The 27,142-nt window shown below is 37.7% G+C and overlaps 1 protein-coding gene across 4 annotated transcripts in view; it reads right to left on the bottom strand.

Moving 5' to 3' along the window:
- Nucleotides 1-9,033: 9,033 nt before the first annotated feature.
- Nucleotides 9,034-27,142, bottom strand: part of SLC1A3 (solute carrier family 1 (glial high affinity glutamate transporter), member 3) — a 63,375-nt gene continuing 45,266 nt past the window's right edge. For 2 of the 4 annotated variants that reach the window (XM_009079689.1, XM_009079691.1), the window contains 7 exons: nucleotides 26,234-26,438; nucleotides 24,810-24,852; nucleotides 16,735-17,030; nucleotides 14,890-15,123; nucleotides 12,380-12,574; nucleotides 10,884-11,018; nucleotides 9,034-9,672 (listed from right to left, as the gene is read on the bottom strand). In XM_009079689.1, coding sequence (XP_009077937.1) covers nucleotides 9,468-9,672; nucleotides 10,884-11,018; nucleotides 12,380-12,574; nucleotides 14,890-15,123; nucleotides 16,735-17,030; nucleotides 24,810-24,852; nucleotides 26,234-26,438 — 1,313 coding nt within the window. In that variant the 3' untranslated portion in view covers nucleotides 9,034-9,467. The remainder of the gene's footprint in view (nucleotides 9,673-10,883; nucleotides 11,019-12,379; nucleotides 12,575-14,889; nucleotides 15,124-16,734; nucleotides 17,031-24,809; nucleotides 24,853-26,233; nucleotides 26,439-27,142) is intronic. The other 2 variants (XM_009079690.1, XM_009079692.1) reach the window with 2 other exon arrangements.

The following is a 27,142-nucleotide window of genomic DNA, read 5'->3' as shown; positions in this document are numbered from 1 at the left end:
ACTCTGCTTGAGTAGCCTGCCCTTTTTCCCACAGTTGGTAAGCTCTCTTTTTGTTCATCATTTCCTGTAATGTCTCCCTGTTCAGCCAGGCCAGCCACCTTCCCCGCCAGCTCACCTTACAGCACACTGGGGCAGCTGCTCCTGCACCTTCAATACTTCCTTCTTGAAGTATGACCATGCCTCCTGGACCTTTTTGTTTCCAAGGGCTGTTTCCCAGGCTACACTTCGAACCAAAGTTCAAACCAAAGTTCCTTGGCTCATAACTGCCTGTTTTTAGTGCAGCATCATGCAGTTGCCATTTAGATTACATTTTTTTCTACACATTGTATTTATCTAAAGGGAAGCTTACCTGGCAACCTTTCTCCCCCTCAGTTCTGTGACCTCCTTCTGGAATTTGATGCCATTGGAAAGGAACTTAACTATTTGAAAGAGCATAATGCCATTTGCACACTGGAAGAGATTCCACTGCAAATTTTCTTCTCCAAGGGATTGCTAAAGGTGTTCAATAAAACTAGTCTCAAAACCATTTTCTGGGTGGAGTCACTTTGGACATTTCATCTTACTGAGAAATGTTAGTTAAGTCCTACCATTTATTTCTTATCTTATAACAAGCTTTAAAACCATAAAGGACCTATTCTTCAGTCCATGGCAACTTATTTTCTCTATGAACCTTTGGTGTAGGACATTATGTGTGGCTTTCTGAAAATCCAGATGTATTGCATCCACTAGCACAACTAGTTTCTTTACAAGTGCACTTAAAGAAGTCCAGCAGGTCCATAAGGCATATTTTCCCTTTGCTGAAATCATGTCACGTCCTTAGCAACATCCTCCTATGTTTGCCCATGTGCCAGGTGGGCTTGTGCTATTGTCTTACCATGGCATAAAGTCATAATTGCTGCTCTGTAGTTCTCAATATCTCCCTGGCACCCTTTTACCCTTCCAAAACTCTCTATTTTGTGTTCACAGCTCAGCTTATATCTTGAGAATGCTTTACCCACCAGACTAAATTATACTGTGAAAAGTAATGAACTGAAAGGAAAGAAGGAACAAGCAAAGCTTGACTGTAGTTTATTGATTAGGGCTCTGAAATAAAAGACCTGCTTTGTGTAGGCAATAAACCAAATCTGGCCCATGCTCCTGGAATTATATTTATGATTTTAAAACTCTTCTTTATATTTTAGCAGATGATGCACCTTTTGGTAGTGGTGGAGTTTCATGGTGGTTTGATTGTTGCTGAACTGTGAAAGATCTACTGCAGCTTGACAAAGACAGTAACGGACAAGCTGGAGTAGCTTCTGAGGGATACTATTTTAGTAGGATTCAGTATTACAGATGTCTAATGTTCAAAATCATGACTTGGACCCTATTAAGACTGACTTAAAAATAATAATTTTTATCTCTTTTTCTTTCTTTTCTTGTTCTTTATGTCACATCACTTTTTTGGACAGTGCTGAGGGCTGGAAATGGATTTAAAGACAGTGTAAGCAAAATGCTACTAATTCTCTCCTAATTCTGTCTCTAGGAGTTTGCAATACAATACTTAGTGCTACAAGTACTGGCAGCACTGCTGGTTTGCAAAGCAGCAGCTCAAGCCCTGGCCAGATGCCACATAGCATTTGCTTCATAGAACCGTAGAAACATTCAGGTTGGAAAAGGCCTCCAATATAATTGAGTCCAATTGCTAACCCAGCTCTGCAAAGCCCACCACTAAACTGTGTCCCTAAGTGCCACATCGACACAGCTCTGAAAAACCTCCAGGAATGATGATTCCATCACTTCCCTGTCTGCCTGTTCTAATGCTTCACAACCCTTTCCATGAATAATTTTTTCCTGATATCCAGGAAATCTCCCTTAGGGCAATTTGAGATAATTTCCTCTTGTCCTGTTGCTTGTTACCTGGGAGAAGAGACCAACCCCCACACAGCTACAAGCTCCTTTCAGGCAGTTGTCAAGAACAGCATCCTTTTTTCCAGGCTGAACATCTCCAGCTTCCTCACCTGCTCCTCACCATTTTGACATTCAATGTATCAAGGTACAGTCTATATGTGTCAATATGAACACTGTTTGGCAGGTACAGATTCCAAGAGTGCAAACCTAGGATTTTAATAGCACCTTGGGGGACACTGGATTGACAAAAGAAAGCTCCTTTTAAGAGAAACTGAGACTGGAAGAGAGATTAGTATGGTGTGAAATTCTGCTGTGTTAGCAATTACTGTTAGCAAAATAACCCATGCACAACCATTCACCCAGTATCTAAAAGAATGCCTCAGGAACTGTGGCACACACTTTCCCTAACACACCTTAATCTTGTCTGAGAGTGCTCAGAGGTAAAGGACAGACAAATGAACACAAACTCAAAAGAATCTGTATAAGAATGCTGGTGTTCACAGCTCTTTGAGGCTGTGCCAAACAGAGGACAAGATGAATGAATACATTCTTTATGTAAATAAACCGAATTATTATACTAATAATAACATTTTGGAGCAGAAGCAAATGTTAAGTGTTGTGCTCAATTGTTCATGAGATGATTTAACTTAATTCTTATAATTGGATGCAAAATGTTACTTATAAAAAACATTTTCCACACGATGGCAGCATAATCCAACGAGACAAAAATTTTGGCTGTCATTGCTGGGAAACACTGAAGTTTTTAGGAGGCTGATTGTTACAAAGACACAGTACATCTGAAAATGAAGCGCTGGCAGCAGTTGAATAGCTCTTTTGCACTAGGGAGGCTAAGTGGCACAGTGGGTTAGTACCATCAGCTTTTTCTTCTGCAGACTCAGCCCTACATCCTGGCTTAGCCTGTAAATGAAAGCAAGTTGGGTGGTCTCATCCCAGTCCCCATTTGTGCATATCACAAAACCACCAGGCAATTTGGCATGGCCAGGAGCTGCTGCCTGGGAGAGGAGCAGGATTTGTATACGAGAGGAACTGCGGGTCATGAGCAAGGTGAACCATAAGATCTGTGAGGGGAGGTTTGTGAGGCACCTGCTCAGACCAAATGACACTCACCATCTGCCATCAGTACTAATGTTATTCTGAATATATTTGCGCTGTAGTTTATTCTCTGTGCTTGAAATCCAAGTCAGATCTCTATCTTTCTCTCTTTGCTATTCATGGGAGTTTTGCCAGTGAAAGGAGACAGTGAGCACCACAGGATTTGGCCTGTTTGTACATACAATTATGGTGAATAAATTATTTTTTGTTTTGAAGAGAGAGTAGTAAAAGTTCTTAAAGTATCTAGACCACAGGAGATAACAATACAAAGGTGCTATGCACTAGGGGTAAATCCTCAGGGTTTGGATGGTGCCCAAGACAAGGCTCAGGTGTGCGTGTTAGCTCTGTTGTAAAGATTCTCCACAATCTTAATTTCTCTGGAAATCCTGGTGCTAGGGCAATGCTGTTGTCACAATTTTATTGATTAGGAACAAAAACTCAGAAAGGGTGAGTCATGTTGAAGACAGAGAATACTCCTGAGATGTGAATCTGGGTATATGAAGACCTGCTGTCACGGAGCACTTGGAACGGAAGTTGTAAAAATGAGGGGTAAAGCCAAGAGAGCAAGTGGGATCATGGTATTGCAGAAAATGAGAAACTGGTTGAGGCATTTAAAAAAAACATGATGCAGAAAACGAAATAAAATTCAGGAGCCAGAGTAGTAGTCACAAAAGTGGACAAAAAGTAGGAGAGAGTTGGTTTTCTGTAATTTTTACAAAATGTCAAGAGTTTTTAAAAGCTTTTAAGAAGCCAATAGCAAAATGAAGGAATAAATCTAAGTAATCAGGAAAAAGAGAAAAAATATGCAATGTCTGGAGAAAGGAAGTTGTAAAGAACAAAGAAAAAGCATTAATATAAAAATAGATTGCTGAAAAATGCAGTTTTAGAGGCAAGTATTTGTGAAGCTGTGCCAACTTCTATAAATACAATTGGATTTAAAATGAGGACATATTATAGAAAACTTGAAATATTTCATTTTGACATTTTCCTAGTGAAATGATTCAGGATTTTATTTCCAAGTTCAGTTCATTTTACAGCTGAGTTTGTTTTAATTTAAAATAGAGTAGAAGCAATTCAGAAGTGAGATATGATGTTACAAGAAGTGGAGGCATTTCATTATACCAGAAAAAGAGTCTTTTTTTATTCTTTTTTTAAGCAATAAAAAATTGTTTCAATGATGCCCTGAAAGAATTATTCTCCCCAGTTTTTCAGTTCTCTCACTGAAGTGAAAAATCAATTATTTGTGCAGCCCTAGTTGTTTAATGAGGCATGTTGAAGAAAAACTTTGGTTAGAGATGCAGGTGGTCCTGTCTTAAAATTTTGGAATTTTAGATACCCCTGGGTATCTTAGAGACACCTCGGGAGCCACGCAGGGGACGTGGGAAAGGAAAGGGCTCACCATGCAGGTGTATACCATGTGACCACTGCTCTCTCTTATCAGAAAGAATGTTGCTGCCTCGGATGTTGCAAGTCTGGGATTTCAGTTTTGCGAGGAGGTGTAGAATCTTTCTCCATCTTACTCCAAGCTGATTTGTTTAGAAAGAGAGAAGTCCACAGGTGGTGATCTCTCAGTTCATCTCCGATTTTTGATCCTGTTCTGGGAAATGGCTGATCACACTAGGAGCAAGTTGATCACACACTGTTATCACAACTAGCACACCACTGATCACAATAGAAGCAAGATATTATCTTCTGTACCATTTCTGTTCTAACTTTATTGAAACAATAAAGAGTTAGTTGAAAAGAGTGCCTAAAATTTCTTGTCAATTGTGCCTGCGTTGGAACACAAATGCCACTTGTGCAAGTTCAGTCCTTCAGAAGGGAGGACAGAAATACTTTCCTGTGCCAGTAGTTGATTTTCCACATGCATGATCACTTTGCTTTATACTGGCCACACACTGTTATACAGACATGAATTCTTGCCTAAGAATGGCAAGACTGTTTTGTACCCCAAGATCTAAATGAAAGCACTGCTGAAAAATTGTGGAGTACCAGAGATCTTTATTCTGCATGGGGGCACAGAAGAGTAAGCAAGGCCACTGTGCCAGTAATATCTTCAAGTGAGGTGCTGGAATGTGTCCAGAGAAGGGCAATGGAACTGGTGAAGGGTCTAGAGAGTAAGCCCTATGAGAAGCTGCTGAGGGAGCTTTGAGTATTTAGCCTGGACAAAAGGAGGCTCAGGGGAGACCTTATCTATCTCTGTAACTGCCTGAAAGGAGGTGTAGCAGGGTGTAGCCTCTTCTCACAGGCAACTGGATGAAAGGATATAGCCTCAGGCTGCACCAGGGGAGGTTCAGGTTGGACATTAGGAAGAATTTCTTCATGGAAAGGGTTGTCAAGCACTGTAATGGGCTGCCCAGGGATGTGGTGGAGCCATGATCCCTGGAAGTGTTCAAGAAAAGACTGGACATGGCACTTAGTGCCATGGTCTAGCTAACGAAGTGGTGATCAGTCAAAGGTTGGGCTCCATGATCTTGGAGGTCTCTTCCAGCATAAATGATTCTGTGACTCTGTGATACTCTAACCTTCCTTCTTATAACTCTTCCCATCATGATAATAGCTCTAGAAACATAAAGATACTTACCTGCATTGAGAGAATGAACATGCAGATAACTGGAAAAAAAAAATTGGCAAAAGTTATGCTTACGTGCTTTAGAACACCATGTCTTCTCTGAATTTTTTCAAAACTGCTTGCATTATGTATTTGTTACAGGGATCAAAGGTTCCGACATAACAGAACAGACACACACAGTCAGGTAGTAAACTCAAAGTGATTTATTCCACCTATGTATATGTGTGCCCTTACAAAAAGGATATAAAGTTTACCACATTAATAAGGGAAAAGTTATGTCCCTAACAATTATGAGTACATACTGACCTCAAGAGCGATGAGATGAGTGGTCCAGTGCAGAGTCCCATTTGCGGGGGGAGGCAGGCACAGAAGCTTAGTGGGTGACCCCGAAGAGGCAATGTGGTCCTTGAGTTCTGGTGGGCCTCCCCAGAAAGTGTGCATGGCCTTAAGTATCATAATTTTGCAGTGTCATCCTGATGTGAACAGTACACAACAGGATGAGGTGGGTCTGAATTTTTGGGTCATCAGCATGCCTTTGGTCACATACATTTGGTGGCACTACACATGTGTGGAGCCTAAGTGTGGTCGTTGATCTCCCCTGGGGGTCATTACTTCCTCGACCTTCCTCATGGTCACCTCTAAGTGTCCTTCACAGGCTGTAGGGCAGTCAGTCAAGGCCCATCATCCTTTTGTTTTCCTTAGCTGAAGTTTTCTTATCACTGCTTACTCCTTCACTCCAGTCCCCCAGGCACCTGCTCGCTCCCTTCTCACTCCATTCCTACAGGAGAGCTGCAACTGCTTACTTTCATAGGCAGTTTGACATGGCCTGCTGCAGACCATTTCCAATTTATAAGTGTCTTCAGACACAATATTGTTTACACATAAAGCACCACACACACATTCATAGAGGCCATTGTTTGGTATTTTATCAATGTATGTTCAGGAAGGCAGGACTGCTTGCTGCCTCCGTTTGCTCCAACTAGCACAACTTTCCAGATGCAAGTAATTCAGCTTGTGTCTTTTATAACTTCCCAGTTCTTCTGACAAGACATTGACTTCCATTAGACGATATCTGCTAGGTGAAGTTGTTGCCAAATGAATACTGACACCATCACAAACCACTTCTGTGACAAAACCAGTGGATTGTCTAAGATGGGCAATGTTGCAATGCTGTAATGGGGTTTTGGACCATCTATTTATACATCCAAAATGAACTGGCAACTTTGCAGTAACTGAATTACTGAAAATGTAAATAAGTATTTTTCCTAGTATTTTGCAGATATCAATACGTATTTGCATACTTGAATTTGAACAAAATTCAGTAGGATGAACATCAGTTCTTTTAATTCTTAGCGTTTCTCCTTCCCACCCTTAACTTCTATATTTTTAATCACAAAAATGTAAGCAGGTATTTGAAGTAAGTCAAAGCCCTGAGGTATAAAATGGCCTGGAATTCCTGAAATCCCATATTATGACTTTCTCAGGTCTGAGTTTGTGTGAAGCCTTTATTACAGAGCCTTTGAAAAAAATTCTGAATCACAAAAAGCAGTAATGTGAAACTATTTTTATTGAAAATACATCTACAAAGTAATGTTTCTCAATCCACTCTGGGTGCACACCAATGCAGAACCAGTGAGGGATGGGGAAGGGAATCTTTCTATAATACCTGATTTCCATAAGAAACAAAGTTAGTATAAAAAAAGATCACATTCTTTGTGACACAATTCATTTTTCTCAGCTGATGTCATAGAAAGACAGCCTTTGACATTGTCTTTGCAATGTATTTTCAAACAAAATCTTATCAAAAAAATGAAAGTGTTATGCCATAAATTCTACAGTTAATGTTTATACACACATTCTGAATACAGTATCTATATAAAAATATCTCTAATTATATATCAGAAAATGCCTGTCTGTATCCTAGATTTGCATTCTGCTAGTGAAAGAAAAAAAACAACCCCATATTTTATTTCTGTCAGAGATTCATTTAGATCTTGGTTGGTTTGACTGCTCAATACTCCATATTAAACCCTGCTCACTTCAATCACCAGAGAGTTCCTGCTCATGTTGTCTGGATTACTCAATTGGAGAAGATGGACAGGAGTTTTCAGTCCTAAAAAAACAGTCTTGCCTGGGAAAAGATTTGCCTTCAACTAGCATGCTGACATTTTCTCTACAGCTACTTGTATACTATATTCATGGGTTTTTAGTGACAGAAGCAACATATTGAATGGTTTATGAATGGCAGCTGGGACAATGCAAGGGAATCCTTTATTTCTGTGATCAGGATGTTTTGCTAAGGGAAGGGAGAAAGAAGACCATTGGATATTTTAACAAAACACATCACTGAACAATGATGTGCCTGTCGATTAATATTTTTTTCTTTCCCCAAATTGCAACCGCACTATAAAACTTTACAGTTTAACCTCTCTAATAATACAAGGCAAAAAGGAAAAAGTATACCATTTATATTTCTAGAACAGGGCTTTATCAGGGGATAATCTTGAAATGAACAAAAAATCCAAAGGCTTACAAGTGCATTGTCTCCCTTTTTTAATTTTTCTCATCTATTCCCTGAAAGAAACCTGCAATATTTGCTTTAAAATATTTTCTAATTAAATTTTCAGAATATATTATGGTATTCACTATTTTGAAATTTGTATGTTTTTCCTAGTTAGAAGTGTAGAAGTGCCCATTAGTTTTACTTTCTAAAGGTTGTTTTTTTTCTTTTTCAGATGCTACTGATAAACAGTCTAGGAATTTGAAATTTCACATTGAGATAGGGAGTCTTCTTCTCCAGATGGAAAACTCTAAGTCCAGTTAACAGCTCTATAAATTATTAGTGGGGTGATAAGAGTTTGGGAGGTTTCCAACCTCCCGTTGGTCTCAGGGATTCAGATTTAGAATCCAGCCTGTTTAGGATCTGAACAACTCACCCTTCTGCACCTTCTGCAGAAGGCTGGCATTGTCTTCTTATTACTGCTCATTAAGTACATCATTAGCGTATCCAGAGCAAGCTGTTTTGGTTTTTTTCCAGAGATGAAGACACATTTTCTGTCCCAGACTAGGGCCATGCTCCTACAAACACTTACACACATAGATTGTTCAACTGAGTTGTGATGTTGAAATTAAGGGAGCAAATCCAGATTGGAAATACATACATGTATATGTAAATGTTTGTGAGTCAATGGGAGTCAACTAGGCTAATTTTTTTGTAAAGATCAGCTGAAACTAATGTGAAAGCCTGTCTAGATAAAATAACTTTCTCAGAAATATTTCAACTCAGCTGGTAAAAGTGCTGATTTGGGGGTATTTTTTTTCTTTATTTATATATCTTCCCCCTTTTTATCCCCTCAATTAATCTCCTGCTTTTTATTGTCCTGCTAGTATTTGAACAATAATATAACACTAAAGAAAAAAATCAGATAAAAAAAGCAAAAGTCCTGTTAATTTACTTAGCTGGATGCAGTTACCAAGTTAGAAGTACTGATTGTGTTTTTATAGATGTTAAGAATTTTGCAACAGGTATTTAAAAAAATAAAACCATTTTCAGGCTCTGTTATCTGTTTACTTTCCAGTTCATAAAAAAAAAAAAGAAAAAAAAAGAAAAAAAAGATTCACAGGACTGAGTAACATATACACAATCTCTTTTTTTATCCCCAGTTAGCATATGTCTAGCAGGACTGGTGTTGTTGCCTGGTAAATTTTTTTTAAGTGGGAAGCCAACATATACCACGATCACTGCTAGTTTGGAGTAGATTTTCATTAATTCTTTCCAGTGCGAGCACAAAGGGAGAAATCAAGGAATAAATGAACGTGGTAAATTCAAGATAAAAGTGGCTGGAAAAAGTGTGTTTTTCCACACTTGTAGTGTTGAACTCACGCTTTCTCTAGCCTACATCTTGGTTTCACTATCTAGTGGTTTCTCATTCTCATTTTCTTGTGAGATCAGTTGGTATGGTTTCTTCATTTCATTCTCCTCTATCACAGAATTACCCATTTCAACATCCTTGTTCTTCAACTCATGCCGTGATAAATGTTCAACAATTCCTGCTCCAATGGAATCTCCCAGGACATTGGTAGTGGTTCGGAGACGATCCCTAAAGAAAAAGTAGTAAGTTAGTCTTGATTTCATCACTGGTTCAGAGAAGCATGCAGACTAGCTGTTAAAATGGCCTTTGAATAACTACTAGATGAGTCACCTATTCACTTATCTGAACTGTTAATGTCATGATTTCTTCTACAGAAATTAATAAGTACACTGGGATTTGGAATCACAAAATGTGATAATTCTCTTCACAGCTTCACAGCAAGAAACAGCTGTGTGATGAGGGTGACAAAGGGAGCATATGGCTTCTTGGAGGCATTTTGGCACTCGGGTGTTTTGGGTTTATATCCTCTGAACATGTAAGCCAATGAGAATCTACCTTGTTAGGATCGTTTGTCTCTTCACCATAAACTATGATGAGTAATTTAAGGTGAAATGACTCAAACTACAACAATTCAGTCCTCTCAGGAGGGTTCCACACAGCAGATGTAGGAGGCAGCTTGATGAAGAGTGACTGGCACTGTTAGTGGATAAGCACCCACCTACATCAGACCGTGGGCATGTGGTTAGATAAAAAATTGAAGACATTATGCTTTGGTAACAACATGGACAGCTTCTTGCAGGGATCACTTGAGAAGACTGGAGACTAAAAGCCTTTGGAACCTATAAATAATAGGTGTTGGTTGAAATAGAGGTAGGAGAAAACCTTCTTTTGATTTAGTACTTGGACCTAATGGAATATATATACCTACGGGTGTCTGTCAGTCTTCTGCAGAGTGAGGAATGGAAAAACTGAGGGGCAATACATTGTGGTGGCTGGATAAAAGAGTTACACAGCTATTTTTCATTTCTGCGTCCATGGGGTAGACCTATGAACCTTTCCTAGATTAGACAGTCAGCAGGGCTGCAATGAATTGGTTGGATCTGATCCAATTCTGAGCCTGATTGATGGAAAGTTTACACTGCTATCCTACAAAAAACAGAAGACTAAAGCAATTCTTTGCTTATTTAATTACAGTGTGTCTGAAAGTTTTCTTAATACCCTAAGGATACAGGTTTCTAAGCAACCTTTTCGTATGCAAAAGAAATCATCATTAAGTAACACCCCTCACCATCTGCTCTAAGAAAATACCTTAATAGTAAGATTCTTTTTAACACTTAACTGCCTTCTACAGCAAAAGATTGCAGTATAGCCAGAATGTCCCTGGCTATTTGACTAGTACATATGGTCTAAGCCCTTAATGACTCCATAAAAGTACTTACAAGAACCAGTCCACTGCAATGATAAGAGTGATATCATCAGTAGGCAAACCTACTGATGTCAGCACAATGACCATGGTGACCAGTCCAGCTTGAGGAATGCCTGCAGCTCCAATACTGGCAGCTGTAGCTGTGATGCTGTGCAAAGAGAAAGCAAGAGCAATTAACTGACTTCTGTAATAAACCCTCCTTCTCATTTGGCAATCTTTAAAACTAGATATGAAGCAAGAAGGCATTAGCTCAGTAGTAAATACAGAGAAAAGGAGGCCAGTCCCTTATCTGAACACCTCATAGTGGCAGGGGAGCAGAACTTTTGATTCTAAGTGTTTACACTAAACTTTTATCCAAGATTTTGTTAGGTGCTAAACCCCCTATGAGATGCCAAGGGCCAGACAAAACCATTATGGCTATGTGTTTCCACCCACTGAAAAAACTCACTGCACAAGCTCAAACATGTAAAAAGAAAAGCTGAGAAGGTAATTCTGTCCTGTCACATCTAATGCAAGAGCTTTTATTTTCTGTTCATCTCACTATAACTTCATGCCAGGTGAAGTCTCTGTGTTCCAGCAGTTGGCATTCTGCCATCAGAAAACAGAAAGCTGTCAGAAACCCAGAATCCTACAGTCTAGTGACTTGGTAGAATATGCTTGTTCACACCTGGTTTAGGAAGAATGTGTTTTGTCAGGTGATTTGCCAGGGAGGAACTCTAATATTATTGAATGTGTAACTATTGCCTCAGAGTGTCAAGGCAGAGTTTTGCCACATGTTGATGAGTATTGAAACAAACTGATGGTTTTTATGAAGAGAATCACCATATCTGGATCAGCTTTCACCGTTCATGTAATAATTACATGTCTCTTTTCTACTGTGTCCATCCCTGACATTCCTTTCTTCTGCATATGTACCCATCACCCTTTCGTCTTAAATTGTGAGAAACATAATGAAATTAATGTGGATTTGTTATCAAGAGTGCTAATTAGCAGGTTGTTTGCTGTTCTTTTTCAAACAAGAAAGCTCCTGTGCTTGAAAACATACCTATCTTCTGCACTTCTATCAGCTGGTGTAACAAAAGGCATTGCTGCTCCTTACACACAGCTTGCTCTGCTTGTATCCTGAGACCATTAGGACTAGGAAAGCACTACCTATCCTAGAATTAACACCACGATGCTTTTATGCTACAGCTTTGTACATGCACTATAAACTACTCGTAGTGATTGTAAATCTACAGCTCCCAACACCTGCAAGAGTTTTTAAGACAGAAAAATTTTAAAGTAATCAAAAAACTGTCCTTGTTGACTTTATTCGGTGTGGTGACAGGTGTGTCATGTTACAGTTTTTTAAAGGTTTACCTAAAGGAGAATATGTGCTGGGGTGCCTTTTGTGTGCAGATGATGTAAATAATTACAGATATTCAGCTACTGTAGCTCTTCTTGTTTTTAGCTATAGATGCTTTTATTTAATCCCACATAAACTGGCAAGGGGTCATATGGATTCCATACCTGATTGTGATAATCTGCCCAAAGTTCAGATCAAAGTTGTTAACCTGTGCAATGAAAATTGCAGCCAAAGCCTCATATAAAGCAGTTCCATCCATATTAATTGTAGCACCAACTGGGAGTACAAATCTTGTAACTCGTTTGTCCACTCCATTTATTTCTTCTAGACACTTAAATGTAACAGGTAGTGTTGCAGAACTGAAACAAACAAAAAAAAAAGAAGGTACTATATGACATAAATTCTACGAAGAGAGAAAGAAAAGTGTCACACATTATGATGACAAGAGAGATAGTTGAGTCTTAATTTTTCTGTGATTTACCAGAATGTTGTTGTTTGGGCTTTTTAAATACAAAGGCTGAACTTCTAATGGTGGAGGTTTAGCTCTTGGAAACGTTGTCAGCAATTAATTACTGTTTTTCTCTAGGTAGTCCCTAGTCTGAATATGTCTAAGTTCAGTGTTTTGTCACACGATCCTTCTTCTAGGCAGAGGAATCTATTTAAAATTCCTGCTTCTCACTTTAGAGTCATGGAGCTGTTACTGAATCATCCCTAGACGTTGTTTTCTCGAAGTTATACAAATTGAGCTATTCAAACCTTCAGTAAAAAGCATGTTTTCTCTAATTTATTTGCTAACTCCTCTAGAAAGGGTATTTTGATCAATGGACGCATTAGTTTACAACTTATGGGTTAACATCAGTAGGCAGCTAAGCACCAGGCAGCCACTTCCTTACTTGCCTCCATCCCCTGAAGAGAGCAGGCAAAAAGGAAAGCAACAGTATAAGCAAGAAAACACAGGGGTTGAGATTAGATGTATTTAACAGGTGAAGGGTAAATGGAAGAAGAGAGAAAGAAAACAAAACAAGCAGTGAAAAGGCATCACTTACCACCTCTCACAGGCAGACCAATGGACAGCGAGTTCCTGAGTAAGAAGTGGCTAACCTTGTAAAATCCTCTTTTTCCCTTTTATTGCTGAGCGTGACGTGTATGGCATGGAATGTCTGTTTGATTAGATTGGTCCATCTCTCTGGCTGTGTGCCCTCCCAACCCCTTGTGCATTCCTCATTCTACTCACTGTGGGAGCAGAGTGAGGGACAGAGAAGGTCCAGATGCTGTGCAAATGCTATTCAGCAACAGCTAGAAGATTAGTGTGTGATCATTGTTATTTTGGTCACAAATCTAAAACATGGCAGCACACAAGCTGCCATAAAGTTTACTCTGTCCCAGCCAGTCCATATAGCTCTATATTTCATCACGCCAAAGCAAAGTTTTCAAAAACACAGCTATTCAGATTACTCTGTCTCAGTGATCTCTTCATTGCCAGCTACTTAACAGATTTTCAAGTCTTTGAAAACTATCAATATTGATCAAATATTAATAATAAGTAAAGAAAGGCTCTAGAAGATTGTGCTAGAAAAATGTCTTTGATGATAATCATCTCACAGTTGAATTTCAAAGAGTTTTAAAATCCACTTGCAGTAGAGTATGCTGTCTTGCATCAGGCTAGGTTCTTACTGAGAACTTTGATCAACACCATGAGGAAATGTCTCACAAAACCTGAAACATATCCTTCTGAAACCATTACTGTTACCTACAAAGTTGTAGTTTCATTTTATTTCCTCTTATGTTGAATGGCATAAATTTTATTTTCTTTTTAAAATAATTTTAAATCAAAGTCTCTTTTAGGCATTCACCTTTTAGACATTTCACAGATTTGCAGGGATTGACATCAAAATGTCATATGCGAAATTAGTAATAGTCCCTGTCTCTCGTTAATATACTGTCATAATTTTTAGTCCTTAAAAGCTTTTTCAGTGGTAAAAAACTTATTCCCATTCAACATTAATGGCCACGATAGCTTCTTATCCAGATCTTCAAAATAATCTAAACACTAGGACTCAAATTTAGTATTACTTGAAACACCTGTGCTTGAATGCACTTTTAAAATATATTAAAACAGAAGGTGCTTTATGACAGGTCATATAGTATAGAAACATACATTTGATTATAGTATTTCCTTTCACACATTCCAACAGTTTTTCTAATTCATATGATAGATCTATGACTTCACCAGCCAAGAGCAAAATGGCATTTCTGTTGCAGGTTCTAGATCCATCATTGGCTACCAGTATTTTGAGCAGAGAATGTCAGCTGTCAATAAGAATTCCTTCTGAACTTTCCTGTTTGCAGCTCCATTTTGCCATGCATATCCTTTGCCAGCTGCATCCTTTACCAGCAAGCCATTACTAACAACTCAAAAATCTCAAACACCAAGGCTAATCAAAATCACAAGAGTTTTGGCCATACAGTCTGCATCACCAAACAGACTAATTTAATATCTGTTCAGGGATTCTTATAGAAAATAGAATTCAAGTCAATATCACAGAGCTGTGGAACTGAAATACGGTGCCCAAGTGAATATTTGAATAGAGAGTTAAACAAACATTAAGCAAATATTTTTCCCAAACCAGTGAACATTATAAAAACAATATGGCTTTAAAATATCGTGTTATACCTGGAAGAAGTTCCCAAAGCTGTGACTAATGCCTGGATTAAGCCTCCAATAAATACCCATGGGTTCTTACGAGTGATTGCAAAGTAGAGAAGAGGTAGGACAATGACAGCATGAATTAGCAAACCAATGATAACTGTTACAGTATACATGGCAAGCTGACCACCGATCACACCCATATCTTCCATCTCAACAATTTTTCCAGCAATCAAGAAGAGAATTCCAATAGGAGCATACCTGCAAATAGGAAATCAAACCAGTATTACTTTGCAAAGTAGAGATTCACTCCCTCCTCCATAGCATTTGTGTTTATAAGCATGCATGAATGTAGAATTTCACTGTTAGGAAGCTCCTATGCAGGAGCAGTTCAAGAGTTTAAGTCTTCAACTCTTAACAGTTCAACCTGGATTAAACTGCAACAGTGAATTCTTCTGGTAGGCTTCAGTGGATTCAAGATCTAGTAAGGATTTCAAGATGTACAGTATGCCTTTCAGACATGTAGGGAGAAGAACTCCCTTTGGAATTCTAGTAAAATTTCAAAGCTGGTTTAGTCAATTCTGTTATAATTCTGTGTGAATGAAGGCTCAACCAACGCAGCTGTACACTATGCCAATCTCCCAGTTCTGTTGCAGTGCTGTTTCCCATGTTGTTGGGGAAGGAACCCATGCAGAAGTCTGAAAACTTCTGAAGATTTCAAGCTGCTTCTGACCATGCTACATTTTTTTGGTGTGGGACTGGATAAACATATTCTTCAACATGAAGTCATCTGTATGACAAGGGTTGGCTTTATTGTGGGACAGCAGCTAAGGTGTTATGAGTTGCTTTTCCCTGTTGGTAAGCGGAGCTAGAGTGGAAGAAAGAGCTAGTGCTGAGCATAAAACTCCAACATAATTCTGCTGCAGCAGTACTTTTGGTACAACCTTATTTCTATAAGGTCCACTTGTCTTCTCACACTAAGATACCACAGAACAAAGTCTATACACGGTATCTCAATTGCCCTTTAAGCCAACAAATTCATGCAGAAGTTTATCTGAAGTAGCAATTCTCATCATCTGCTTTATCATTTTAAGTGTGCTTGTAAAGGAGGAAAGATTTTTGCTTTGTATAAATGAGATCTGGCAGAATAGAATTTTAGTTATTGGAGCAAATATACTTATTTTTAGTTTTGTATCTAGACTGCAACATATATTGGAGCTGATTTGTTTGTTTTCTACGGTAAAGAGGACAGCAAAACATAATTTCTTTTCATAGTTAACCTTCTACCCAGCAAATAATAAATCTTCATTGTTGAAAAGACTTCACACATAATGTTTGAGAGAAAAGGTATTGGTTTATTTACCTAATGAAGACAGTAAAGAAAGCAGGAAAATTACGTGTATGTTGCAGCTGCAATGCAAGAACATACATATACACCACACAGCTACAGGAACAAGTTGCGCTGGAAACTAATGATAACAAGGTCTGATGGTGTAGAAATAAGATTAGGGGAGATATTTTGGTTTCCTTTAATGAAGTCTGATTAGGATATAAGGAAACTTCAATAGCATACTGCTGTGATCACTATCTTTATGAAGACATAAAATGGTTCTGTACAAACATAGCAAGTTCTGCCATAGACCCCGATTTTTCCCATGTCAAAAGTGAAAAACACTGAAAGAGTTGGTATGTTTGGGCAAATTATTGACATAGAGAATTACAGTTCTTGAGTACACTTTTGGAAAACTGCAAGGTAGATACAATCCTACTGTCTGACTTTCTGCCAAACAGACTCTTGCTACCCAGTGCCTGACTGTGACGAAAAAATACTGTTAGTAACTTGTAAAAGGAATTTATCAAAGAGGCACTTACCACATGATTAGAGCTACCAATCTCATGATAGCCTCATTAAGGCTATCAAAGAAGTCTTTCAATGCCTGACCTTGCTCCCTCATGCTTCCAATCACCAGGCCAAAGCTTATTGAGAAAACCACCAATCCAAGGGCATTCACTCCATTTACAGAACCTGGAATAGGAACTATTTCCTCTTTCATTCGGGTGAGGGCTTCCATTGCTTCTGACACATTGCTTACTATGGAAGTCACTGTGGATGTGTCATTCGGTGGAATAGCTACTTTAAACTTTCTCTTTTCATAGTTAGTTTTGAACTGTTAAAAAAAAAGAAAGAAAGAAATTCTGTGAAATTGTAGCATTGCGAAATTGTGAATTGCAGCAAACAACAGTTAAAATCACAAATTAAATTATTAATTACTCTTGTAGGAAATTGAATTTTACATGTAATATTTCTAAGTAAAATGTACTGTGATGAAACCCTGGCTTCAACAAAAATCCATGTTAACTTCAAGAGCTCTTCACATCTTCACACTCTTCACCTTTGGCTTCCAGAACTCATTGTCTCGTAAGTATGTCAAAGATGCAAACTTGTCATGCTCCTGAGTTTTGTGATGAAACAATTGATTTTTAGTTTGCATTTTTATAAATTTTTATTTTTCCCAACAACAAAATTCCACCTGTTAAATTAGTAAGTCTCATTTTAGCTGCTGAAAAGATTTTCATGTGGTCTGGAGCTTCTTTAATTTTTTTAATCCTTTTGAATTATAAAAAACCCAAAAGACAAATATTAAGTCCAAGAGCAGTATCATAGGTGATATCTGGAGACTGCTGCATACTCCTAAAGTATTTGAGTGAAATGGAGTACTTATGACTGAGATGGGAAACCTGTATATCAGCATTTTTCAACACTGACCTGATTTAATGTTATTTTCCACACCTGAATATTTTTATGCACTCCTTCCACATATTTGATATATTCCCCTGAAGGCTCTAAGTCTTTCATAATGTCAAATAAAACTTGCTAACAGGAGATTTATGGAGAGTTTCTGAATAATATGTAGCAGAACAGAACTCCATGAAGGTTAGATATTCTTGAGTTTTGAATGAAATTTGCTAAAATATTTTAAGATTTGGGCTGTAGTTAGGGAAGTCAACTGAGCTGTTTAAACAGTTGGCTGGCATGGAAAAGCCCAGTTCCACTGCCTCATCTACTCACATCCAACCTGTGATAATTCTTGTTTGACAATTCTACTTTTTAAACTGGCAGAAATCTTACCAAACAAAAAGAGTGGCCACTCTTGGTAAAGGCTGTGGTCATGCATCAGGTCTCACTGGCTGATGAATGCCAGAGAAGGAAACACACTGCGACTGAAACTACATAGCCAGGGAAGGAGGGATGGGATTGCCTCTTTAAATGACAGAGAAGTATTAGAGTGTAAATGGAAATACAAGTGCTTACTAAAGTCTTTTTTATTCAGTCCAGACAGGAATGTTAAAATGCTGTACATGTAACACATTTTTTCCCTCCCCTGCAAGTTATGGTAATTGTTTTACATGTTTATTTTTATTACTGGTCTCCAGTAGAAAAAAAACTTCGGTGGAAATATCTAAAGACTGTAACTATGCTGGACCTGCAGGCACACAGATTGGACAAATGTAGAGAAGCAAGCTGTTTAATAAAGTCTGGAACAATGAGGCCTGGAATTAAAGCCTAATTTCCTACCAAATTTCCTATTAATTTCCCACTTTCCCTAGCACATCACAACTGACTTGGGCTTGACTCTCCTCCATTACCCTGAGGTCCTTCTCTCATTCCTGCCTAATTGAGTAGATCAGAAGCATATGTGATACAGCTGTTTGACAGTGTTGGATGTGTGCTGCCTGCCTCTTTGCCTGTTGAAACAGGCTGTGAGCTAAGCTGTAAACCACTTTTCCTTCAGTGGTAGCACAGCCTTGGTTTGCCTGAGAACTGCCACCCTCATGTCAAACTAGGCTGGAATTGGCCGTGGTGCCCAAAAGTTATGACAGGGGACTGAGAAGCTTTGGGGATCTACAGGGAAGAAAGAACAATCATAGGAAGCTTCTTACCTTCAAAAACCCATGTTAGAAATAGCTTTAAGTTGTAATAAGCATATTCCTTCATTTTGTGCTCATTCTGGAATTCTGCCATAGCGGGGAAATGCCTTTAATTCTTTATTAGTTAATTCTTCTTAGGGGTATAATACAATGTTTAGGACCTCCCTTAGCAAAGACCTTTTCCCTTTCAGTTACTAGACTGGTACACAGAGATGTAGGTCTTATCTGTCTACTCACCTTATTTATCAGACTTAAGTATTCAGAAATGTTACTAGGGAGAATAGTCTTTCTATAGCCCCTTCCAGAGCAATGGAGAAATTGTTTATTTAGAATGAGATTCAGAATGGTAATCTAAGCAACAGGAACCAGGGCAACTTTATTTGCTCCAGGATATTTACGTGAACTGGTCTTTAATTATTGCTGAATGAACTCAAGGAAAACTTGGGTGGGTGTGTCTTGTCTATCAAAAACCACGAGAAGGCTCCTGGTGAAGCAAAAGAAATCATGGAAAACCATAATGCGAAGGAAGTATCTACTAAGGGAAAAAGAATAGGTTGAGCTTTATTCTTATTACTGCTTTTTCAAATGACACTGAAGGCAAAATACAAGATTGCTTGGCCACCACAAAGCGTGTTTTCTGTGTGTGAAATGGTGAAAAGGCCAGCTGCTTATAGGAAGTCACCAGATGAAAGACCACCTTCAAGATGTTAGAAAATGTTTTGAAATAGGTGAAGTAATAGCAGAGTTGACTATTACTGCTCTGCAGAGTAACTGGTGGCAAGAGGTAATTGTGTGAGCTTTTATGACATTCCTACTATCAGCAGATATTCATCTTGAAGGGAATCAGAATGGTCAGTTCTTCATGCAGCTCAAACTGACAGTTTAATACCACTGATTTAATACTGTGATTCTGCTCATCCTTGCTTCTTTACAACATTTAGAAATGGAAGAAATTGGAAAAAATAAAAGCACTCATATAACACATTGTAGGTGTTTCAGAAGAGATGCTTATGCTTTACTAGCAGTTCAGACACTGATAACATGTGATAGGCTAAACAACATCACTAAAGTCCTGTCATTTCTGAGGATCTTTGGAGCATTTTGTCTCCAGGCAGAGGTATTTTTGTCTGGTAAGATTATAGATGCAAAATACTCATGATTTTTTTCCTTAAGTTCCTACTTAGAGAACAACGGAGGAGCAAGGTCAATATTACTTGAACAGACTAATTCAAATAGCTTTCTATGAACAACCTTATCTGCAAGTAAAATATAAAAATAATGCATTTCTGTACTCTTCTTACAAGACATGGTGGTAATGATCAACTTTAAAATTAATTTTGTTAGCCTATTATGAAACAGACAATATACTTATTTTATTGCATAATATACTTAATAATTTGTTTATATTTTGGGGTGTTTTTTTGGTAGTGATACAAGATAGCCACAGTCATTTGACCAGAATATACTGAAGAACTTTTGAAGAAGCAACATTACAACAGGTCAGTAGCACATTCTGGTAGTTAACTTGTAGACAAAGTAATTGCATAGGTAACTGCTCTGAAAACTCATAATCACTGTCATGATTTACTTTGAGACAGTGTAATTAGCACTGTCTGTACTGAGGCTCTATGATGTTGCTGGGTTTAAGTGAATAATGATTTTAAAGAAACAAGTTTGCATAAATGCAAGCCTAAACATATTAAAAGAATTGATGATAAGCCAGTGATATTCCAACTTCCTAATTAATTTTTTCTTTGGTTTCCATATGACATGTGTGAAAGCATTCTAAATTGTCTTCAGAAGAGCTGATGACACAAGTCACAACATACCTTAACTAGCCAAAATTGTCATGAGGAATAGCTAGCATATATTAGTCTTCATTTCTGGATGTGTGATTAACACTTCAAACCCTCATGATAAGGACGAGTTCAGGAAAGGAAATGTAGTTATATATAGCTCAGAAGAAATGCAGTTATCAGATTCAGTTCTTTAAGCTTCAGCTGGCATCAGGTTCCACCTATTGATTTCCCAAGTTCCCTTGTGTTTCTTTTGCCTTTTGATAGACCCCCAGAGCACAACACAAAGAACAAGCAGTAAAGAAACAAGATCTGCACAACAAGCAGACTGCTTACCACTGTTTAGCCCCAGGCTAGACAGCATTTTTGAATTTAGCAAAGAGAAATGAAGAGAGAATGGCCAGAGCTGAAAGATAAATCCAAAGATTTCTTTAGGTATCCCTAAACTGGGCATGAATGTAGGGGCATAGTGAAAATTTTGAAGAAAGCAGTCTAGGTTTAGGTAAGTGTGGAATATTTATCTGCAGTCAGTCTATTCAGATTCTCTGGTTATTGATAAAAATAACAAAAGCCTCATATGATCACTGCACAGTGAAGGCTACAACACATGTCACAGGGAAATAACCAGCATCAGCAAGTATGCTGATTGGATTAACAGCCTACTGTTTAACAATCAGCCTGAGAAGGCTGAGGTACTCAACAAGTTTGTTGCCTCAGCCTTCACTGGCTGGCAGTGAGGCTTCCCATATCTCTCAAGTCCCTGAACCTCCAGGTGGGAGCTGGAGGAGCAAAGTCCCTCCCACTGTAATTGAAGAAAAGGTTCAGAACCACCTGATGAAACAGAATAGAAGTCTATGGGACCTGACAACATGCATCCCAGCATCCCAAGGGAATTGGCTGATGCTGCCAAACCACTCTTCATCATATTTGAAAAGCCATGTCTCTCAGGTGAAGAGCCTGGTGACATGAAATAGGGAACCATCTTCTGGGAAATAAAATGTGCAAAGAATGAAAATAATGAGTAGAAAAAGCAAGGATAGGCAGCTTTGCCACACAGACTTGTTGGGAAAGAAAAACAGGAAAGGGAAACCAAGGGACCAAACAACTGAATAAGGAACAGTAGAAAATTTAGGAAGATCTTCCCTTGGTATGTCCTAAGGTCCCAGTCTTCCTTCAAGACTCTTTTTCTAGCAGCAATCCTATAAAAGCTTATCCAACTCCATCTAGGAGCCTTCCCCACCTTGGTTACACTCCATGCAATTCCATTTCATTTTGCACCTTCTAGTGGGTTCCAATGCAAATCTCTGTCAGTAAAGAAACCTGCCTAAGGATACTGTAAGACAAAATGAGCACATCTAATCTATCAAAAGATGTGGAGTGCATATTCCAGAAATGGTTTCCAGGTGTGTAAAACTGTGGATCAGTGTTACTCTTTTGAGTGTGGATGACTATGAGTAGTAGTGTGTTTTGTGTTTGTGCCAGCAAACATGATGTTACAGAACCAGATTAGTGCCAGATGGACCATCCTTCTTCATAAATCTTACAACAACCATATGAGAAACCAGAAGGAAACTTGAAAAGAAAGTTTTGGAGTCAGATGTACACAGTCATCTGGACAACTTTGAATATTACACATATTTTTTTCTTCTGTAAAAAGTTTTTAGTTTAACAATTCTGCTATAACAAGACAACTTCTACCTAAAAATCTAGGGTTTGGTACCTGATTCAAATAGGAACAGTACCAGTACGACAGATTTAAAATCCTGGTACTTCAGTAAGTATAACTGCTGTTGAAAGGCAGAAAAAAACTTTCATTGAACATTTCCTGTTTTTTGAACTGTTTTCTAGAAATGCCTTAATGCTGCAAAGCACAAGAGAAATACAATATACTTAATGTAAACAGAATCTATAAGACATTTTTAATTAAGAACATAGATTTAGAACTGCTAATGACAGAGCCAAGTTTCCTGTTTCTGTAGGATACTTTATCAAAAGACTTTTTTAAAGCTGTATCATAAAACTGTTGAGGTGTTCCTGTGACTCCTAGTTGAAGACTTTTCCAGGATCTCACCTTTAAGTAATGAAAGGTTAAAAACCTTACTAATTCTCATTTTAAGTTCAGTAAAATATTTCCATTTCTTCTTGTCTAAAGATTTTTCTTTATCTTATTCAGCTCTGTTCCCACTTTGGTGTTGTACCTGAGTAGTTTCTAAATTGGTATTCTTTTTGCTTGATATGCTATGTTCTTTTGATAATTCCAGAAACTCTTCTCTCTGTTGTGCTCATTTTGCACGAATCTATGAATGAATATAGAATGAATCCTCAATATACTCAGTGTTCTAGATGGTCACATTCCTCTGGCTTTAGTTCCTGTCTTAGTGTTCTGTCACCTATTATATTCCTGAGCTGAATTATAGCAGATTCAATTTTTTTTGTCTTTCTGATGATAACTTCCAATGTGAAGGCAGAAATGAATGTTAACTTCTAAATGTTTATCTCACACATGATGAAGAGCAAGGTGATAAACGAACATGCCAATGTCTGCAAGAGCTGGCTCACTTGTTTGCTGTGACTTTTAAGTGTTGCAGTGTGCCAAGGACACACCACCTTCTTTGACATTTGTTACATATCTCAATACAAAGTGCTTGGAATTTCTTGTCATCTGTAAATTTAATTGTGTGTGTCTTATAGCAATGTAAGTCATAAAAATATCAATTGAGGTATGTCCAGTCCTTCAGCAACTTCCATTGTTATCTCCACAAATTTTACAATTCTTATGATACTCTTATCACTCAACTGCTTCATTTCCCTCATTTTTTCTTTATGTCAGAAGTCCAAAGAAATTTGATCCACTACCCTCCTCTGGCAACAACAACAAAAAAAAGGAAATTAGCAATATTGGGGAAGAAAGATGGTATAACATATGTTTCAGAAACTTCTGAGGGTTTTTTTTTTGTTTGTTTTATCAAGCTAATGGCTTGTTATCTGCTTAAATCAATTCCCAAATCTTTTTGAAATTGTAATTTGAAAACCACTTTGATTTCTTTCAAGAGCTTTAGATAATAATTTCCCAACTTGAAAGATTTATGAAAAATACTTTCTGCTAGATCTATAACTTTCTGCCCTAATTATTTAATTATTTCTAGATAAAGATCATATCATTCCTGTACTTTATCACATTAAATTATCTGATTTTTATTTCTAGTTTAGATATAGACTTTTGTATTTCCATGCTGCTCCTCTGCATCACTGTCCTGAGTTCATCAACATCCTTACTGAAAACAGTCAGAGCATTTGTTGGTTTTGGACCTGGGTCTAGTTTGTCTTTAATCTAGAAATCTTTAATGTAGAAAGTCACTGCTTTTTGTTGGTTTCTGTTTATATAACAAAAGATAATGTTGCTGTTTTTTTAATTCTTCTGCAAGATGTAACTCAGCTGGACTTCGGAAAGTTTCTGCTTTATTCTCTTCCTTCTTGACCTCCACATTTCAGCTTTTATTTTTATTTTCTTTTTACTGCTACAGCAGTAACTGGTAAATAACATCAGTTCAAGATTGTCTGTGAGGTCATTAAGATTATGGAAACACACATTACAAGTTTTACTAAATCCATAATGTCCTCCTTTTAAAATTAGAATACAAGTAGTTACTATAATTTTCTCTGCAGAACAGCTAAGGTTTTGACAGGGCTACTGATAGAGGAATGGGGAAAAAACATAGAAAAAGCACTCCTATGAACTACCACAGGTGACAGGAAATCTCCTTGTTTGCTCTTGTTATAAATGTCCACAAAACCTTTCATTCTGTTTCAAACCTATGCACATTTCTCAGATGACATTCTTGAATGTCTTCCAGTCTTTGTACAGATGGTGCATATCTCAGTATCTCACAGTTTGAAGTGACACTGGTTTTGGAGAGCAAATTCTGCATTGACTTTAGTGAATCTTGTTGTAGACTTACGAATTTGGCATTTCGAAAAAACCAATTTTTTTATTTGCCAAGCCAGGTGTGTTTTCTTAATTTCTCATAGCAAAGACTATTCTCTCTATGTGATTGAAAACAAAGCACAGATTTGGTTAGTTTAGTTTGGGGTTTTTTTGACAGCTGACAACATACGTAAATTGTGTTTCTGCTGCAAGTACAAGTATGTGCTATTCTCAAAGTAAATACTATTACACTTCAATCCTTCATGTTTTATTTGGAAATAACAAAACATTTTTACCTGTTTAAAGCAAGCTTCCACCAGATTTGGAGGGAACATATTTCTGTAAAAAATAAAGAAAATAGCATGAAAAGAGATAACAGTCCAAATAAGTAAGGGCACAGCTAATAAAATAATTGACCAGATAACTTTTGAAGGATCCTAAGACAAATAGGTAATTATGCATACAGTGAGTAGAGCTTTACATATAGCATTGGCCTGATTAGGTTTATCTGGATGAAATGTAGTAGGGATGGATAGATCCTGGCAATTGGAATCACTGTATCCAGTATTGTACAGCAGGTTTAGTTATAGAGCAGTGTATTAACTGAATTACCAAATGTACAAAGCTCTGTGGGATAGTGCTGGCTTTTAATTTTAAATTTATTAGTGCTTTATGAATCCAGATGAATAAATAATTTCATAATATTTAATACACTTCTAGTTGTCAGTTTTTCAGTCACATAGCATAGTACTTCATCACATTTCTCCCTTGATTTAGTCTTGTTGTGATTAAAAGATAAATATTTCTGAAGTTTGAGTATTCTATAATAATAATACATACATACACATATAATTAAATATGTGTGTGAATACTTGTTACAGATGGGAGGGATGTTCCTTTGCTTTCCAAAATGCTGCATTTCTGAGGGCATTAGAAGCAGTCTAACTGAATACATCTTGAGGAGTCCAAACCTCTCCATGGGTCTTTCTGAAATCCCCTTTCCCGGCAGCATGACTCTTGGAGGCCTTTCCCCATGTCTCTGGCTTCTCCAAATTGGTTAGTGGAATACAAAATTTTGGTGGGTTTACTTGTAGAAAAGCTTCCGAGTTCAAAACCTCAGCTTCTCTACTCTCTGCAATATATCTGTGACATATCAACTCTATAAAAGAGGTATTGCAGAGTCTCTGAGCAAGGAGAAAATGAGATTTTCCATCTGTACTCCTCTATTTCAAACATTTTACTTGCCTGATCCTGGAATTTATTTCCCATTCATACAATTTAACAAGTTGAGTAGATGCACTCAAATTCAATTCAAAATTAAAATGAATAACTAAATCAGGGATTCAAGTGAAATGAGAAAACTGTTGAAAGTTGGAAGTAAAGAAAACTGGAGAGATTTGGTAATAAGGATTGTGTTATGGAAGGAGGAATAAAGACCCATGCAGATAGCAGAACAGAAGTCTTTCTTTTGTGTGTGAAAGAATGAATCTTTCTTTGAATATTAAAAGCAGTTTCTTCCCCTGCAACAGCTTGATTTGAAAATAAATCCATGTATCCTTTTGCAGCGTTGTAGGGTTAGACATATTGGTATCACTCAGTTGAAAGAAATTTGGCTGCTTTATGCAGTCATTGTCTAAAATTCTCTACTTTTGTTCTCCATGAATCTAAATTTTACTGTCATTGTTATTGGTACAGAAAATGCGCAATATCATAGCCATACCTGATTAAATCAAGAAAAGCGTCTGCTGCTGTCACTTGCACAATTTTGCCTTCTCTGTGCATGTTTTCTTTAGTACCTTTCCCAGGGTGGATGATGACCACAATGATTATACCAATCACTACAGCAATGATCGTAGTACTCATGTAGTAGACTACTGCTCGGATTCCCATCTTCCCTGATGCTTTACTATCCAGGGCAGCAATTCCTAGTAAATTTAAGCACAACGTCATTCATCTGATACAGTTGTGAGCAAAGGCTATAAACTAAGCATGATGAAAATTGTTTTGTGGGAAGAGTTTTGATGACCATTACATTTAAACCTACCCAAGACAAGGTGTCCCTCTTTTGCAGCTCACACAGCCACTGTCTTCCCATCCCACCCTTAAAGCTTGTTGTTACACAATTTTCTGTTACAAGAGTTGCATCTTTTTGTGCTTTCTTAACAGTTTGTTAAAAGCAAAGATTATTGGTATGATGCAGTATGGCACTCCCCAAATTCCAGTGACACGAATCATGCTTTCTTATTAGCATAGTTACCATAGTCTGAAAAACATGCTGCACGTAATTTGTAATAGTAAGAAAGAAAATAGAGTACTCTCAGGTAGTGTTGATACTGTTTGCTAGAACTAACATGTATGAAGAGTGTTCTTTAATCCTGAATGGAATTACTTTGGTTTACCTCTGTCCCAGGCCATGGGAGTTGAAAACAGATTAAATACTCTTAGCCTGTGTCAGGAAATCCTTACCATTGTATGAATAAGCCTTTTATAAACTTTGCAAAACTTGCAACATTCTTCCTAATTCTTGACTTGTCTCAATGCATCTGACCTAATGTGAATATTAGGGTGCTCACCATGGCGTCTTCTAAAGTGCTTGTTCATCAGATTGCACCAACGGGGCTGCAATGTG

This window comes from Acanthisitta chloris, unplaced genomic scaffold (genome assembly GCF_000695815.1).
Source record: "Acanthisitta chloris isolate BGI_N310 unplaced genomic scaffold, ASM69581v1 scaffold7438, whole genome shotgun sequence".
In the NCBI taxonomy this organism is placed as follows: Eukaryota; Metazoa; Chordata; class Aves; order Passeriformes; family Acanthisittidae; genus Acanthisitta; species Acanthisitta chloris.
The sequence above is the reverse complement of the archived record's forward strand: the minus strand, read 5'-3'. Positions and strand labels throughout refer to the sequence as shown.